General features: G+C 37.7%; 1 protein-coding gene across 13 annotated transcripts in view; it reads left to right on the forward strand.

Moving 5' to 3' along the window:
• TTC13 (tetratricopeptide repeat domain 13) overlaps positions 1-19,705 on the forward strand; it is a 72,744-nt gene that overhangs the window by 32,042 nt on the left and 20,997 nt on the right. For 3 of the 13 annotated variants that reach the window (XM_016940779.3, XM_054660057.2, XM_054660051.2), the window contains exons 5-8: positions 13,035-13,117; positions 15,017-15,158; positions 15,422-15,596; positions 17,806-17,962. In XM_016940779.3, coding sequence (XP_016796268.1) covers positions 13,035-13,117; positions 15,017-15,158; positions 15,422-15,596; positions 17,806-17,962 — 557 coding nt within the window. Of the gene's footprint in view, positions 1-1,466; positions 1,533-3,023; positions 3,117-6,349; positions 6,467-7,409; positions 7,521-13,034; positions 13,118-15,016; positions 15,159-15,421; positions 15,597-17,805; positions 17,963-19,705 lie in introns of all 13 variants that reach the window. The other 10 variants (XM_009441650.5, XM_016940757.4, XM_016940764.4 and 7 more) reach the window with 5 other exon arrangements.

Below are 19,705 nucleotides of genomic sequence, written 5' to 3' on the forward strand. Positions count from 1 at the left end.
TATGACTACCATCTTTCTGTAGGTCTATAACATGTACTGTTCCCCGCCCCTCTTAGAAAATAGCATGAGCAACCTCTATACCAGTTACATATAATTCATAAATCCAGAACTTTGTAGGGGCCAGGGAGGTAACATGAGTAAAGAAAGTTGGTGCAGTGTGGCTGTGATGGGTAGGCCCTGTGGTGAACTGATGGACTTGTACCTCTCATCTATAGAGACAGCCAGTGCTTAGCTCTAGTCTCTTATTTATTGCTGTGTGAGAATGCCAAAATGTGGGCCCATGTTTGTTGGATCTTTTGATGTTCTAAGAGAAGCTAGAAACCTAAAATTGTTTAGTTGAATTTTTGCAATTTTTCATACACCATGTAGTCCAATCTGCTGTCTGGGTTGTGGCCAGCGATATGCCAGTTTACCACTGGATATAGATGCATCTCATTCTATTTGAGTAGCCTTTAGGAAAATTTAAATGCGTGTTATCTTCTCCTTTATTTTTTCCCATTTACTCATCATTGAAGTGAATGTGTTCATTTTCTATAATACTGGCAGATACCCTAGCTCAGATTTGAAACTGAACAATAGATTAATCTATCAAGTTTTTGCAGAGTTTCTTTCTGGAGAATCCAGTGCCATTCTATTAAATTCCTTAGCAGTGCAAGACTTCCACCCAGGACCTTATAGCCAGAGGCAGCTGTTTATTCTTCTTTCTTAACTGTATAGCGAACCATTCAGAGAAGTAAAAATTGTAGAGGCTAAATGTAGATGAGAGGCATTTCATTCACTCACCAACTAACCTGTGTGTAAGGACTCAATGGCCGGGGTCAACAGATGTTTTGTCCTTGGTCCTGATAGGTGTTTCCTCCACCCCATCTGGATTGCAGAATAACAGGAGAAAGCATGGGAGCAGGCTGCAAAAAGAGTCTGGTTTTTTTATTTCAACCCATTAGTATGAAGGGTTGAATTAATCTCCAACAGATTTCAGTGCAGCCTCATTTCTAGTTCGTCATTGTGTTGGCACTGAGTGGTTCTTTCCTTTTCAGGTAATTTCATGGATATATGAAAGGAAACACATTAGTTACAGGCATTACCTAATCCTTTGCTCACATCTCTTTACCCCTCTGAGCCTCCTTCTTCTCTGTAAGACATGATTGCTGATGCTGCCAGAGTTGTTGAGAGGATTGCATTTTAAATAAGATGACCCTGTGAAAGAAACCAGCATGTTTCTGTGTAATGTTGGTTCCCTTCTCTCTCTATTATTTTTTTCAACATGAAACTTTTATCACATTTCATACAAATGAGCTTTAAGAACATAGACTTTTCAGGTTGGAGACTGCGTATTGACTTACGAGTGGTCGTAGCATAAAGAAGCAGAGCTGTCACTTGCGGCATTAACGTGCTTTAAGCAGAAACTGATTTTTTGTTTTGTTTTGTTTATGGTTTTTGACGTGTTTTTGTTTTGGTCTGACTAGGAGGAGCCTGATCTGGTTAGTGCAATTTATGGCCGAGGGATAGCCTATGGAAAGAAGGGACTACATGTGAGTATGTAATAGTTACGATTGCCATAGCGCCTACATGACCTGACACAGACCAGGGTTTTGCTAGAACTGCTACTGTTCATTGACCCTTGATGGGATGTGGAGTGGTATCTATCATTCCAGTTCACAGATGAGAAAATGGCAGCTAGTAAGTGGTGGACTGGGGATTTCCACCCAGATCTTCTGAAGTCAACTTTGATGAACTGGATAGACTAAGAAAAGCATGAGACCCTGCTTGCTTTCCTAAGAGATATTCAATGGTCCAAGTGGAGACTGGGCATCAATAGTGCAGTAGGACTTAGAGTTTGAGTTCCTTTCACAATTATTAAAGGTTGATGAAAGAACAAAAGGTTTTTTTAGGCATGTAAAATTTATTTTTATTTGTTATATTTTATACTTTTTGCACATGGGTGTAATATCTTTGTAGCTGTAATCAAATTATTCCCCTTATTTCTCTGAGGAAGGCTAGAGAAGGACTATAATAATCATATTTTACACAAACAAAGGTACTATGGTATAAAAATGAAGACTCCTGAAATTATATAGTAAATCACGAAATGGTGTAAGTTCAGCTTTCCAAATTTTTAGTCTAGGACATTATATGCAAACTTTTTCTATTGTCTTATTGTATACTACAAATATTTGTGTGAAATTGTGCTTTGAGAGAAATACCACTTTTGCAACTTTTACATTAAAATATTAAAAATGTTTAACATTTTTATTTTATTACAATTTATAAAATATTACAATTAATATTATACTAACCTTGTGCTGGCCTATTGGAGAAACTTTGTGTATTTGTATACTTTGAGACATAGAGGACTGAGAATGAATTTAGAATTGGGAATGATGGAAGTGCTTAGGAAGGAAATGATATTTTACTCAGAGCATCAATAAATGACCAGGTTGAAGTTGCAGTAGTAAAGTTCAGAGCTGCCCCTTCCTAATTCTCATCTTTTAAAATTATATATCTTGAGATTAAATTTGCATGTATATTTAATAAAAAGTTGCACATGCATTTTTAATGTAAAAATAACGTGCAAATGTTAAAGAGAACGTACCTAAACTTCTTAAGGTATAGATTTATAGGCTTATGTTTTTGATAGACACTGTCTTGACCCATTTCTGTTCCCCTGTTGCCACAGGTCAGCCTCATTTCATGTGCTGGTATCCACATACTCATCCATTGAGATTCGTTGATTCCATGTTTAAGTAGATTAAGTTTAGATAATATCCTGCCATCTGTGGAATTTGTGATAGGTAGCTGGGTCTAACATGTTATTGTTGAGTAAGTAGGTAGACTTGAGTGAGTTAAATAATTATAATATCATGACTGATTTGACATGGCACATCTCTTACATAGAAGTGAAGTTCATATTTATTTTTAAACAATTGGTTACATCATTACTAAATTATTAGTTTTCTCAGAAAATTTTTTCAGCCTGGTTTTGAGTAACAGTATGTCTCATACTAAGCTAATGCCTTTTCAAGGACATTAAGAATGCTGAGCTTGCTCTGTTCGAACTGAGCCGAGTAATTACCTTGGAACCAGATCGTCCAGAGGTATTTGAGCAGCGAGCAGAAGTGAGTGTGGCTTTCTTTTTCCCTCTGTCATTATTGGATTAGTTGAATCTCAATTTTTTTCCTATTACTTTATTATTTGTAAATTTTAATGCTCCCTTAAAACTCTTATGTTTTTCTATGTCGGTACTTAATGCCTTTAAGCATGGTTGAAATTAATAGAAAACTATGGACTGAGTGATATTCCTGAACTAACATAGAAGAGTAATATTTAGTATGAAAATATGTGGTTGAAAATATTTAGTATGAAAATATGACGTGTACTACTTCTATAGATATTCATTGAAAAATATAACACATAATATTTGTGTTATATTTTGAAAAATATAACACAGAAAAATACAACACACAAAAGAAACACAGTTTCATCCATGTCCCTACAAAGGACATGAACTCATCATTTTTTATGGCTGCATAGTATTCCATGGTAATATGTGCCACATTTTCTTAATCCAGTCTATTTTTGTTGGACATTTGGGTTGGTTCCAAGTCTTTATGTAACAAACCTGCACATTGTGCACATGTACCCTAAAACTTAAAGTATAATAATAATAAAATTAAAAAAAAAACACAAAAAATATAACACAAAAATATAACACAAAAGAAAAACACATAATATTCATTGAAAAATATAACACATAATATTTACTGTATATATGACATACTTTAGCAAGACTTGATATGACTGTTAGGTCAAACTGGAATTCACAGCCCTTGGAAGCGTTCATTCTGCTGATGTGTATGTGTGTAAGCACTTAAATGTAATTCTTATGATATAGACCTAGGTGCATGGATACATAGATCAAGTGAGGATGATGACAGCCACATCTTAAAGGAACTTGACATAGAGACAGATAATATGTGGTGAAGATGCCATGTAATACTGGCTTAAGTAGACAGAGGAGGCGCTTCTTTGGGAAGAGAAGAAGGGGAATGTTGGGAGTGTTTGCTGAGGCCGTCGGAGGAAGCGAGGCTAGAGCTGATCCAGTCCCATGGTGTGATGGGGACAAGATGGAGGAGAGTGTTCAGCGCAGAGAAGAGAGTCTGTACAAAGGCATTCTGTTTTATGTTTTTAAGTGAAATGTGTTTATTTTACTTTCTTAAAATAATAAGCTATCTAGGCTTCATATGTGTTAATGTATTTAGTCTGAATAAAACAACTTTTAATCATCTGATATGATCTCATAGTTGAACTAAAGAAAAAATTACTTTTTATTTTCTCTTTTGGAAGAGAAAACTAGTAAAGGAAGTGCTAAAGGTATAGGAATTTAAAAACTGTATTTATGGTATTTTTGTTCTTAAGATTATTGTGTCTTACAGTTCAGTCTCTTAAAGTGAATTTTTGTTTTGTTGGGGATTTGGCTTTTTGAATAAAATCTTTCTCAATGAATGATTTAATTTCTTACCTCTTCTCTATTTTGAATTGTAACCCTAAGGGTTAAGTGACTATAGTTTATCACTGCATGAGACTTGCTGGTATTTAGTTGGTGTTTAGTGGCTAATTTGGTGACAAATTTGGTAATCATCTGCTTCTGGTAGGGGGGACTGATGTTTTTTCCCCTATATTACTCTGGTTTATGTTAAAATCTGATAAATCATGAATTAAGTATATTTAGGTAAGAATTATTTAACAGGTCTTTACAATTTTCATATCTAATAAAAAACTACTGTTTATCAAAAATGGCATTGGTAATTAGAAAAATAATTTTTAATTGTCTTAAAAATGTATAATATTCTGTTTTTCTGGCATTGTTTGGGCAATAATGTTACTACATACTGAATTTTCCAGCTAAATTATAACATACCATTTATATATGTCAGAGGTCATTTTATGAGTAATCTTTCACTTTCATGCTTTCTGAAATATTCTATATTTGATGAACATAAATTAACTTTTTAAAGTTACTCATTATTATCATATTGATTGTTGTGCTGGGGTATGATAATTCAGTTATGTACCTAGGGGTTGATAAACTAGGGAGGGATGATTTTCCTTCCCAAATACAACCCTAGCCCACTGTGCTTTTTGAATTCTCAGACATATATTCAATTTCTTTCCTCTTTCTGAGCTATCATGCTTACTACTGGTGATAGGCCTGCCTGAATCCTCTTTCTTGCTGGTTTTAAACTTCTGTAGAGTAGGAAATTATAAAATTCGGTAGAAATATCCTGTCTAATAAGGATAGAATAGGCTGGACATGGTGGCTTATGCCTGTAATCCCAAAATTTTGGGAGGCCAACACAGGAGGATTGCTCAAGGCCAGAAGTTCAAGACCAGCCTGGTCAATGTAGTGAGACCCCTACCTCTGCAAAAAATTTTAAAAAATAAATTAGCAGGGCATGATGGCACAACCCTGTAGCCTAAACTACTCAAGAGGCTGAGGTAGGAGGATTGCATGAGCCCAGGAGTCCGAGGTTACAGTGAGCTATGATTGTGCCACTACATTCCAGCTTGGGTGACAGAGTGAGACCCTGTCTCTAAAACAACAACAAAATAAACCCTAATTTAAGGACGTTCATTCAGGATAAAGTGCTTGGGCTTAATTGCATGAACATTGATACCCATTTTGGATTTTCTTATGTCTTTTTGGTTTACTTTTGCATTCTGAACTGTCTTCTATATTTTCATGTTGCCTGAATACAACTGGTTGCTGGCTCAAAAGAGCTTTTCCAAACAGGCTTGCAGATATTTTTCCTCCTACTCTGCAGATCATGACTCATGAGTTAAAAGTTGTTACACAAAAGGGCTTAAAGAGCATCTGGAATCTTAGAAGTTGTCATTCAGCTCTTCTTACCATAGAGGACAGAGCTAAAGACCATGGAAGACTCTAATCTGTGTCCGATAATTTGTCTATTTTAATGGTTCAAAGTTATCTTTCAGGTTAATTTTGACATCTTTGTGTATAGATGCCAAATTTTGATTTAAAAGATAAAATCAAGAAAAAAAATCACATTGCAAGAAAAGCAACATCTGATACAACCCAGAATGTGAAATAGTGACAAGGCAGTTGCTGCAGTCATAGTTCATCAGCCTCCTGCTTGACTGGACAAAGATTAGTGGCACCTCAGCTGGTTGACTTTGAACCCCACCGTGTAATATAGGGGGTCAAGGATTGCAGCCTGCTGAGAGTAATTTTTGAGTGGAGTATGGTGAGGTGGAATTGAAGAGTCAAAAACATTGGGATTTTAGGGTTGGTCATTGGTATTCTTCCTGATTACATGTTTGGGATTTCTAGATTCTGTCCCCTCTGGGACGAATTAATGAAGCAGTGAATGACCTCACTAAAGCTATCCAACTGCAGCCCTCAGCACGGCTGTACAGACATCGGGGAACCCTGTACTTCATATCAGAGGTGACTGGTTTTTGTCTTGAAGTATTTTTATGATGATGAAGATTTCATTTTTCCCTTGACCTCAGAAAGTGACTCTTTGATAGATTTGGGCTTTGACTGTTTAGTAATATGTCTGTGTCATAAGAGTTATAAAAGCATTTTCTGTAGCTGAAATTAAACCCAGTGGAGAACATTAAGTACTAAAAACATTTTCTTGTTTGAGCTGTCAGCAATAACTAATTCTGGACTGGCATTTAAAAAAAGAGAGAGAAAGATAAATTTAGTTTGTGGATTGTATGTCAATCTTTCTCGCAAATGTCCTCATAGGGAAGCAGGTGTGCATGTTGTCAATGTGATTATTAAACTTAGCGGTACAATTTGAATTTCTTTGGGTTTCACAGCCCAAGAAACACACCCTGAACTAGCATGGCTTTCCAGACTGTAGCTTCTCTATGTAAGTGACCCAAGCCTGACAAGGTTGTCTTTTATCATCAGAGTGGCATTTATGATTGCCACAATTATTTCTGTGGCTTATAGTACTTTAAATAACAATTTTCTGTGCCAAAGAAAATATATTAAAAGAGTCTCAGCATAACACATTTTAATGTTAATCTGTGGCATAATTATTCTGGAAATATCCAGTATGATAAAATGCTAGTACCAGAAATTTCTCTAACAGATTATTACCATAATACTATTTGAGATAAATTTTTTTGTAGTTGAGACAGAGTGCTTAAATTAAACCTTTGTTTTTCTCACAATCGCTTTTCTTAAAAAACTCCCAACTGTTTGAATGAGTAGTATAAGCACTTAACCAATATATAGTGTCATGAAATGTTTCCTTTAAAGCCAAAAAGGGCAGAGGATGAATTGAGATTTTTTTTCTCTACCAGCCAAAAATTAGGAAATGTTCATATATCTAATGAATACTATTTTATTTTTCCCCCCACTCTCCTTTTTGTAGGACTATGCAACAGCCCATGAAGACTTTCAGCAGTCCTTAGAACTGAACAAAAACCAGCCTATAGCTATGCTATACAAAGGTTTAACTTTCTTTCACAGAGGACTTCTGAAGGTGAAAGTGTTGTGCATATGTGTACCATATGATGACTCTGCTTCTCTTTTGTGGGTGGGAGGAATTTCATTTGATTGATGGCTGGTATTTATTATTTATTGAGCTCCTACTCTTTGATGGGTTCTTGGAGGGAGATACAGAAAGGGAAAGGATCAAAGGTTAATAAGTGGAAGAAATGATACTTTATAGAGGATACAGTTTGCAAAGCTTTTTCCATATATAATTTATCATATGGTAAACATACTCAAGAATGTAATATAAACAAAGTGCTTTGAAAACGTAGATAAGAAAGATTCATTGGAACTGCAGAGTTAGAGAAAGTTCCAAAGAACAGGTGGACTTTGTCCTGGAGCTGGAAGACTGAGTAGGATTAGGGGGTGGAGGTGGGAGAAGAAAAGCCCTTCAGGCAGAGAGGAGAGCGTGGGTGATGACTTGGGGAGATGGAACTATGGGCAGTTCACAGAATGGGAAGTAGTTGGGTATGGTTTAAGGGAGATGAAGCTGGAAGGTCGGTGGAGGGCAGGTCCTTATCCTGGAGTACTGTGCTAAGCATTTTGACTTAAATTTGCAGACCAGAGGATCTATAAATTCTAGGTTGCCAAAATGCGTAGATTCCAGCACTGAGACCAAATCTGTAATTTAGGAAGTAGATTCTGACAGTGTGGTGGCTGAGGAGATGAGGGACAGAAGGACTGACTAGGTGACATTGGTTGGGTCTAGGTCAGTGGGCATGAAACTTGACCCAGCTCCTTGAGAGACCACAGGAACAGGTTGGGAGACCCTTCTTTGATTGACTGTATTAGTATTGCTTGAGGACTGCCTGACTGCTGGGCAGAGGAGGTAGAGGGAAACAGGAAAGCTATCTGAACTGACTGAAAGTATGGGCAGAAACGTGGCCTCCAGCCTGGCCCTTCCTCCTGCCTGGGCACTCGATTCCATGTTCCGAGTCTGTGCGGGGAACCCACTGTGAGAAGGCTTGTGACAGGAGCCGGGGGCCTGGAACCTGACGGGGAGCTGCCTCTCTCACCTGGGCCTCCTTAGTGCCGCTCAAGGCCTGGCACACAGTAGGTGCTCTCACACAGGACACATCCAAGCTACCTGATGGAAGACAGACGGGCCTGAGAACGAAACAGAGGCAGCCTGCACAGCCAAAAAGCAATTCATTCTGACAGGAGCCCCAGAAGGTGGTACTTAACAAGAACTTTGAAGGCTGTGAAGAAATTTAGTAATGTGTGGCAGGGATATGTATTCTGCAGAAAGAACAGACATTTTATTATTGAAAGAGGTTTGAGGATCTGACATACATATATTTGGGTTGTGGGGAGAGTGTTTACCTGTGAAAAGGCTGCACATTGCAAATCCTCAGTGTTAAGGGCAGTGCCTGTCACAAAGTAGGTGCTCAATACGTATTAGTGCAATAATGAATTTCAAGGACAGAGCATTGAAGTTGATGTTGAATGGTCTTGGTTTGAGCTCTCGCTCCAAGCTCCATGGGCAATCAGTTTCTCCTTCCATGTCTATAAAGTGGAAACAATTCTACTTTCTGCCTCTTGGAGTGATCATGAGGATTCAATAAAATACTCTATGTGAAAAGTACTTTGTAAGCTTTAAACAGGAATCAAATATTAATTATTATAGATTATTTTATATGTGAAAATTTAAAGTTTTACAGATTCTAAAAGAAAACTCCCATCCCACTAAAAACCAAACCAAAAGGAATTTTGCAGATTCTATTTCATAAACCTCACATTCCTTTTGGAAGTATGTGGAGGATACTCCTAATAAAGACCTCTCTCTCCCCTCAGGATTCAGACTGGCAGCCGCAGGCTTTGAGAACAATTTCTTAAAACATGCTTTCAGCAGCTGCCAGATAGACTTGTCCAGTTTATTTTGTATCTGCCCTCTGTTCCTCTCATCTTCTCTGACAGTCACCTTAAATTTTAAAAACTCAGAACCTCGGTACTCTACTCAAATTACATCCCTTGGATATCTCATGGAGGAGAAAAAGATTACAAATACAAAAAATACCAACCTATTCGTATTAAGAGGTTGAAAATATTTTTAAAAGTAAACAAATGCAAACGGTTTCACTTTTAACATTGTTACTGTAAAGCCAGGTTTAGGAACATGGATGGGGCTCTTTGGGGTATTTGAAAATGAGAATTTTTCAGAAAAGAGAAACTAACTACAAATTGCACAAGAACTGAAATTCAGTTTGATTTGCTTTAGATCTGCATGATAAGAACCTAGAAACAGTGCTTTCATTTTGAGCATTAAAAGCCCCTCAGCAAACTAGTCCTACCAAGTTATTTGGTACTCTGTCCTTTTCACCATGCTCATAAGCACAGCATCAGCAAGTATAATAGATGGGAACTCTTGCTTTGCGTTTTTATAGATCCGCTGTCTGAGGAGGTTAGAGTGGTTACTTACTGACTCCTTCATCCCAACGGCATCCCCATGAGGTATAGAAGGAGTGGAGGGTGTCCCTGTTACACAGATTGGAAAACTGAGTCGGTAGTGAAACGGCTGAATTAATAAATGAACTTTGTCTAGGTTTTTCTATTTCTCTTGTTAACCGCAGAGACAAGTATTAAATGGACCAATGAGTTTGAGCTATCTTTATATCCTAAAGGTGGTCTCTCTTGGCCAACAGCAATTTAGAAATTAATTGAGTGGGTGATTGCTTATTTACTATATGATGTAATATGTTAGAAGTATATTAGGCAATATTACATTACAAGTTTTACAACTATCTAATCCAGGGGTTATATCAGGCATTTTGGATCTTCCCAGGGAAACAACAAAAACTTTTCTATTGAATTCCATTGTTTTATCTATGTTGTAAGGATATTTCACAAACCATGTGTCCCAAGCACCATCAGTCTTCACTTTGAGAGTTTTCTGAGAGTGTTCTCTTAGTTACAAGGAACAGCCCTAGGGTGGTGGTTGCCTGTCAACTAGTAAGAAAGATGGGGACTGAAAATGGTGGGATGGCATTTGCCAAGCAAATTAATTCAGAGCCAGTTCATATGCTTAGAGATTGATTCATTCAAACGTAGTTTCTTTGTTCCCAACGCCTTAAAATCTTGATTCTACTATGTCCCCTCTTTGGCAGAATGAGGTAGAGAGCTGTGCAGTGATTAGACAGGAACCCCGAAACCAAAGACTCTTAAAAGCTGAAGAGAAATCAGACTTTGAAGAACTGTGGCGTCCAAGCATGCTGTAAGTGGAGTGGGCAGCCCCCTGGGCGTCTCCACCTAGCTGTCCACAAGCACTCCAGACTTAACACGCCCCGATGGGCTCGTTATTCCCTCCTGCCCCACCCCATCCCCACCTGCAGCTGCCCTTTCTCCTGTACTTCCTTACTTGGTTAATGTTCTTGCCACCCACCCAAGCTCTTCAGCTTAAAAGCTTCCTACCCTTTCTTCTCCCTCATCTCCCATACCCAGGCAGCCACCAAACTCTGTTGTAGTTTGCCTTTCAAAATGTCTCCTGAGGTTGACCCTTCTTTTCTCTCCTCAGAGACACTTTCTTAGTTTGAGCTTTCATTATCTCTTGCTCCGACTACTGCAGCAACTCCCTAATTGGCTCCCTGTCTCCATTCCCTTCTGTCTCTAGTCTGTCTTTGTTGCTGCTAGTAGTAATCATCTCTAAAAAGTACATTTCCTGAGGTCATGCACCTGTGTGAAGCCCCCTAGTCCTCACTGCCTACACTGCTTGGCCCAGGAGGCCCTTCCTTTCCTGGCCCAGCTTCCCACGTTAGCCTGGTCTCCCATCTTTTCCCTCTCCACTGCACCCACCCATGCACCCTGCACTCCTGCACCATTTCTGAGTGATCTGTGCCACTATACAGTACTATTTCCCCTCTCCAAAATGCCCTCTTTCTTTACCAAATTTCTTTTCATTCTCCAAGGCCCAACTCAATTGTCACTTCCTCCCTGAAGCCTGTTCTCTTACCCCAGGCTCAGTTAGTGATTTCTTTCTCTTCATTCTCAGAGACTTACTTATATCTCTATTGCAGCTCTTAATTTGTATTCCGATAACCTGGTGACACAACTGGCTTTCTAACTAGACTCCATTCTTAGAGGACAGAGATAATGACTGGCTCATCCTTGCCTTCCCTGCACCTCACACTGTCTCTGGCACATAGTAGGCGCTCAATATATGTTTACTGAATTAAGAATATAGTGGTAAAGTCTTAAAAGATCAAGGTTACACCATGGCAAGAAGCCTAACTAAAAGTGATCTTTAACATTTCTTAAATGTTAAAGTTTATCCATTCTCATCTCTCTACCCAACCGTAGATATTCAGCAGGAGTCCTTAATTAGTAGATTGTCATCCCATCGTTGCCTTTGAAGAGTTTGCACACCAGCCTGTCTTGTCCTGCTGTCTCCCTTCCAGAGAAAATCAAGGTGCAGGGAATGAATGCCTTTTTGAAAAGAATTAGAATTGTACTGCTTTTGCAATTTTGTGTGCCTTACCAAATCATTAAATATTTATTGAGTGCCTACCATGTACAAGGTATGTGACATCTTCAGTAGTTTTCTTCTATGAATTATCTAATCAGGTGTAAAATTATCTAAAGTCATGTCTTTTGCATTAAAGCTATTAGAGATCATGATGCTTTATAGCAGGTAACTTTAGTAAGATATGTCTTTTCCTTAGGAAAAGTGTTAGTAAGCTATATAGTCGTAATTTTTTTTTATTGCAGCGTATAAGTCACAGTGAAAAGTACATTTAATGTTGGTTTAAGCCTAGGTTGTTTCTACTTAAATAGAATGGTACACTTGATTAATAGTTTTCATAGATGGAGAGGGAGTTAGGCAGTAGCCAAGTACACCATGCATTTCCAAGGATAGCTTCCCAAAGGATAGTGCCTGCTTAGCAGTTCTCACTTTCTTAGCCACAGACTTGGTGTTAGGCCGATGGAAGCTAACCCCAAACACCTCCAACTTAAGGTTTTTCTTTTGTTTTGTTTTACTTTTTCTTTTTCCTCGTAGATCATGGGAATCCTTCAGATGGTGAATCTAGGAGCCTTTTTGCTTGTTTTAGGAACAGTTTCACATTGGGCTTTCTTTTTTGTCTCTCGGTTCAATTTTAAATGTTGCCAGTTATGATCATTTTAAATTATTTCACACAGCTGTTAGGCTTGCTTTTGGTCCTAGGGCCTTTCTTAATTAAGGATATGATATTAATAATATGAAGGTGAAATGATTAGTATTCAAAGTTTTAATGAAGTAGCTAGTAATGAAGTAGATAAAATGGAAAGCTGATTTCCCATTGTAAAGGGGAGAAATTTAAGTCTCGTATTTTTCATAGTAATGCATTTGTTTACTGAAATTAAATCCTTCTGACTTATAGTTTATTGCATTTTCTGCCTCTCTTTTTTAAAAGTCCTCCTAAAAGAAAATCTGTCAGAGACTAGGATATATATTTAAATCCTTTTATGATTTAAGTGAATCTCAATTTTAACAATTATGCAAATGAAATAATTTTCTCTACACTTTTTATAGGAAGCTATTGAATCCTTCAAAGAAGCTTTGAAGCAGAAAGTTGACTTTATTGATGCATATAAAAGTCTAGGGCAGGCATATAGGTGAGTAAAATAATAACAGTTGGGGTAGGAGGGAGGCTGAAGAGTGGGGAAACAAGATAGCTTCACATAATATTTAAAAGAAATAGTATTTCTTAACCAAAGGAGATGGGTATTTTGAATTGTGCAAGTATGTATAGACTTGTTGACATTTTCTCTGAAATGCAGAAAAATAAATTGTACCAGAGGATGTCATGATGCACAGTATTCTCTCTTAACATCAGCGTGTGTATTGGTCTAGAAAACGTTCATCCTTCAAGGGTTGTTTTGAATAGTGGCATTGTAAGCTATTGGGGTGTAGACGCTGCTGCTACTTTCTTAGACAGTAACTAAGGTAAATTTCCTATGATCTCTTTGAAGAGTCGTAGAATGAAGGGATGGAAAAGTTGTGATTATAAGGTACATCTGCTGAGAATGAGAAGTTGTAACTAGAACTTGGCTTCCTGACGCCATGCATTGCCCTGATGAATACAGCCATTGTGACTTTTGGCTTAAAAAAAAAAAAAAGTAAGCTGGGAGCGGTGGCTCACCCCTGTAATCCCAGCACTTTGGGAGGCTGAGACAGGCAGATCACTTGAGGTCAGGGGTTAGAGACCAGCCTGGCCAACATGGTGAAACCCTGTGTCTACTAAAAATACAAAAGTTAGCCAGGCATGGTGGTGGGTTCCTGTAATCCCAACTACTTGGGAGGCTGAGGCTGGAGAATCGCTTGAACCCGGGAGTCAGAGGTTGCGGTGAGCCAAGATTGCACCACTGCACTCCAGCTTGGGCGACAGAGCGAGACTCTATCTCAAAACAGGAAAAAAAAAGTATATTGTGTTATGAAAAGGAGGTAGGATGGCATGAGTGAAGGAGCTCATGACTTAGTTCTGCCTTGGTCGTTCTGCAGGTATGAGTGCTTAACTTCCCTGAGCTTCTGGCTTCTCACTTGTAAAGGTGCTACAAAAGCTAGAAAAGAAAGACAGCGACAGAAAGTCCCTTTATTAGGTACCTTATTCAGGAAGGATTACATTCAAGAGCTTATTTATCTGATAGTTTGAGGAGCTCTTATACTAACTTGGAAGAAGTGTGTTTGGATTTGTTTGGTGTTTAAGGGATGATATTTGTGCTTCCTGTCTCACAGAATTATTGAATATAAATTGAAAACAGATTTGAAAGCACCTTGTAAAGTGCTGTATGAATGTAAGCAGGAATTATATTTTTAAAAAATGTTCACTATTTATAGAGAATTGGGTCCTGCTTTTCAGGAGGTCAAGTGGGAGCATCGCCTGAGCCCAGGAGGCTGATTTCAGCCTGAGCAATGCAGTGAGACCTGGTTTCTAAACCTATTTAAAAAGCAAATAAAAAGCAGATTGATCCATAACAACCATTTCCATCCTGGAATGGTTACAATTCTAAAATACACTTCTTTTTTCAGAATTCTAAATTATATAATGATTTACTAGATTTTAAGCAAAGCAACTTTGGTGACCAAAAAAAAAAATGCATTTTTAAGGCTATGAATTTGATTGAGAATGATGAACTGTTTATGATTATAATTGGTATATTTTTTTCCAAATGGGAAAAGTGTGTTTCTATCCATATATTAAAATTTACACAGTTTTTAGGGTTTGGGACTCATTGTGAATAATCAAGGAGAGGGGTTTGAATAAGCGTCTGCCTTTGGAAATCAGCAGATGAATTTTCCCCACAGAATTTCAAGAGCTCTGTGGTTATCCTATGAGCTGGTGAGATTTAGAAGTAAGTGAAATGTAATGTGTCAGAGGCTATAAAAAAGCAACAAAGGGAACACTCCCATCAAGGTATCTTGTTTACATATTGGTCCATAATTCTGAGGATAGCTTATTCTGTATGTTTCCCGTAATATCTATACTGTATTCATAACTATTATTAAATACCTAGAGAACTGGGCAATTTTGAAGCAGCCACTGAGAGCTTTCAAAAGGCACTGTTGCTCAACCAAAATCATGTGCAAACCCTCCAGCTCCGGGGAATGATGCTCTACCACCACGGCAGCTTACAGGAAGCCCTTAAGAACTTTAAGGTGAGCATCCATAAATAAGAACACTGTAATTGGAATTACTGGATTATTCTTCAGTGAAGTTTAGTGAAATGAATAGAGAAGGGGGACTGAGAATAGTGTTTCTACTCCAACAAAAAGAAAGAGAAGAAATCATTGCTCTTGTCCTGTAGACTAGTTTACAGGTCTGGTTTAACCTGGAGGGAAAACTAATTCCAGAGTAAAGAATAAAGCATTTCAAAGTTTTCCTAAACTGTGTTGATACTAATGCAGCATTTTGTCCTCAGCGGTGTCTGCAGCTAGAGCCATATAATGAAGTGTGCCAGTATATGAAAGGGCTCAGCCATGTTGCCATGGGACAGTTTTATGAAGGGATAAAAGCACAAACAAAAGTTATGCTGAATGATCCTCTCCCAGGCCAGAAGGCTAGCCCTGAGTATCTTAAAGTAAAGTATCTCCGAGGTAAGTCAGAAAATCACAGAATTGTTGGATTTTCATGCTCAAAGCTGTAGAAATCATATTGCTTGACTCTTTTATGTTTCGTATGAAACAGTGGAGTCTGAAAGAGGCCAGGTGACTCGTCCACAGCCACACCTTGTCAGTGCTAGTGTCGAGACTAGATGTTTCTATCTTCAAAAGATCAGTCAAATGCATTTTCTACCACTTTTAACATTTTTACTTTCTAAAGTTAAAACATTTTTTACTTAAGTCGAAAAGCCATATTTTGAACTAAATGTGACAAGCATCTGGAATATTTGTGTCTCATCACATCTCATCCAAGAATACAGGAAGGGCATGAAACTGACATTCTGTGAGGTTCTTACTTTTTTTTGTTTTGTTTTGAGATGGAGTCTTGCTCTGTCACCAGGCTGGAGTACAGTGGTGCAATCTCAGCTCACTGCAACCTCCGCCTCCTGGGTTCATCCCATTCTCCTGCCTCAGCCTCCCGAGTAGCTGGGACTACAAGGGTGCGCCATCATGCCCAGCTGATTTTTGTATTCTTAGTAGAGACAGGGTTTCACCATGTTGGCCAGGATGGTCTCGATCTCTTGACCTCGTGATCCACCTGCCTCGGCCTCCCAAAGTGCTGGGATTACAGGCGTGAGCCACCACGCCCAGCTGGTTCTTACTGTTAAATGTGAACTTGGTATCTTTGACTTGTCATTCCTTCATATCAAAATTCTCATATATTTTGGAGAAATATGAGGTGAGGAAGAAAGCAAATCTTGCAGTTACCCTTTTATTAGTTGTAGTTTTACTCACCTTTTATCTCCTGTCTCTGAAGACAGTTTTTTTTATTAAAGCCTACATTCTTTTTTGTTATTGTGAGCCCTTTATACCATGACTGTCCAAAATAAAAAAAAGGGGAAAGCTGTGTGTGTAATTTTAAATTTGTGGTAGCCACATTAAAAAAGTGAAAATCAAAGAAGTGGAATTAATTTTAATAATGTATAATTTTAAATTCAGTATACCCAAAATATCCATTCAATATATAACATAATTAATATGAAGCTGCTATTCATTAGATACTTTACATTATTTGTTGTACTAAGTCTTTGAAATCTGATGTATAGTTTATGCTATAGTACATCTCAATTTGGATGTTAAATTTTCATTGGAAATACTTGATCTGAATTTAGAATTTATAATATTTATAGTTAAGAAAGTAGGTTCATATGTGTAAGTTGTTCCAAATGCACTGAAGTTTTCTGATGATTGAATCAAGTATCAGTTTGTAAGTTTAAATTAATTCAAATTAAATAAAGTTTAAAATTCAGTTTCAATCACCCTAGCCTCATTAAGTATCCAATAGCCAGGTGGCTAGGGGCTACCTATTAGAGAACATCTTTCTTCTACCTGAATTACAATTCCCTTTTCTGGTTCAGTGGAGCTTGCGCTTGTGAATTATAGGCAGAAGGGGCAGGTATTCTGTACTTTGGGTTTTTTCCTACACTGCTTTCATAGAGATAAGCAGCAGTCCATTAGTCGGTTGGTGAAATTATATACCCAATTAATCTGTATACCAGTTGACAGAGTACCAGGCTCTATCTGAGACTGAACTTGGATTCTTAAGCTCTGGAATTGAAAACAATGAGATTTTTAGTGGTTTTCCTGGAAAGGTGATTAAAATTTAGCCAAACTAGGCCGGGCGCGGTGGCTCATGCCTGTAATCCCAGCACTTTGGGAGGCTGAGGCAGGCGGATCACGAGGTCAAGAGATCGAGACCATCCTGGCTAACATGGTGAAACTCTGTCTCTACTAAAAATACAAAAAATTAGCTGGGCATGGTGGCGGGTGCCTGTAGTCCCAGCTACTCGGGAGGCCGAGGCAGGAGAACGGCTTGAACCCAGCAGGCAGAGCTTGCAGTGAGCCAAGATTGCACCACTGCACTCCAGCCTGGGCTGGAGCAAGACTCCGTCTCAAAAAAAAAAAAAAAAAAAATGTAGCCAAAGTAGACCCAGACTGACTGACTTATATTTGACCTTGTTATCTCAAGTCAGTGGCAGGTTACCTCTATCATATACTAATAGTGACTTACTAAAATTTAGAAACTCTTTAGCATTCTTATAATTGAAGAACAGCTTGTTACAAAGTATTTGTATGGCAGCTAGCCCTAAGAAAGTTTCTTTAGCAGTATTTGGATGTGTCAGATCTCATTTCCTTTCTGCAGAGTATTCTCGATATCTTCATGCACACCTTGATACCCCCCTTACGGAATATAACATTGATGTGGATCTGCCTGGAAGCTTTAAGGACCACTGGGCTAAAAATTTGCCTTTCCTCATAGAAGACTACGAAGAGCAGCCAGGGTTGCAACCCCACATAAAGTAAGTGCTTTAAATGAAGATGATTTTTTTTTTCCTTTCTCAAAACTGAGCTATAAGCTGGGCATGGTGGCACGCTACTCCCTGCTACTTGGGAGGGTGAGGTAGGAGAATTGCCTGGGGCCAGGAGTTCAATCAAGCATGCTATCCTTTTGCCTGTGAATATCCATCCGTCGCACTACAGCAACACAGCAAAGACCCCATCTCTAAAAACAAAACAAAACAAAAAACACCTATAGCAAACATCATTTTAACTTATGAAATGGTAGATACATTAACATTACCACTGGGAGTCAAAGCAAAAAGCCCAGAATCAGTGCTTCTCTGTAATACTGAACTACAAGTCCTAGACAGTGCACAGAGAGAAGAAAAAGAAATCAGTGATATGGATTAGAAAGGAAAATAGAAAGCTGTCATTGTTTGCAGATCACATAGTTTTCTACAAAGGAAACCTAGAAGATCTACAAATTATAGGAAATGATGAGAGTTTAGCAAGCTCATTGTTTATAATCGATATACAAAAATCAGTTATATTTCTATATATAAGCAACAAAAATATCATTTATAGTAGTAACAAATACTTAGAAATAAATCTTACAAGATCTGTATAAAATCTGTATGGAGATCACAAAACTTAATTGAAAGTTACTAAGATAAAACAAATAAATGGTGAGAAATACTGTGTTCATGGATTGGAAGTTCAGTAACATTAGTAGGCCATTTATCTGCAAATTAATTATATATTTAATAAAATGCCATTCAAAATCCCAAGTTTTTTTGAGGCACTTGTTAAGCAAATTCTGTAAATTGTATTGAAGAACAAAGGACCAAGAGTAATCAAGATACTCCCAAAGAAGAGGATGCTCAGGCTTGAAGGGGAAGCTTCTCATCTTACCAGGTAGCAAAACTTAATATAATAATGAACAGAATGGTATTGGTGCAGGGATAGACAAGTGGACTAAGGAAGAGAATAGATAACTTAGATAAATGGGAAAGGTGTGTTAGAGATCAGAGTGGGACTGGTTAAGATGTGGGAGTGGGCCAATTAAGTTATTTTATGGATAAAATAAAATTGATATTTGTGATGGCATAGTAATCTAATTCCAAATGGATGAAAATCTGAAGTATGAATGGCAAAATATTTTAAACTTTAGGAGGAAATATAAATGAAGATGTTTATGACTTTGGGGTAGACAAGGATTTCATAAGAAGCACAAAGCATAGATCTGAAACAAAAAGATTGATAAATTGGACTACCTTGAACCTAAGAACTTCAGTTCAACAAGTGACACCATAAGGAAAGAAAAATAAGCCCAAATTGGATAAAGGTACTTGGAAATTTAATAACTGACCAAGAATTACTGTCCAAATTTATGAAGTATCACTACAAATTAAAAAATAAGAGACAACCAATAGAAAAGTGTGCAAAAGACATGAACAAGTAGTTTTACCACAGGGAAAACATGAATGACAAACATGAAGAGATACTTTAGTTCATAAATTAAGGCCTCATGAGATTTTTTTCAGCCACTAGATGAGCAAATGTTATGAAGTCTGATAATAGTAATATTGGTCAGAAGGGAGATTATGGAGAACTTTTATACTCCTGGTTAGAGTATAAGTTGCTACAACCACTTTGGAAAGCAGTTTTTCATTATCTAGTAAAGCTGAATATTCTCATACTTGATATAAGATTCTGTTCCTGTGTCTATTCAGAGAACTTTGTACTTGTGCACATGTCTACCA

Source organism: Pan troglodytes, chromosome 1 (assembly GCF_028858775.2).
Source record: "Pan troglodytes isolate AG18354 chromosome 1, NHGRI_mPanTro3-v2.0_pri, whole genome shotgun sequence".
Lineage (NCBI taxonomy): Eukaryota > Metazoa > Chordata > Mammalia > Primates > Hominidae > Pan > Pan troglodytes.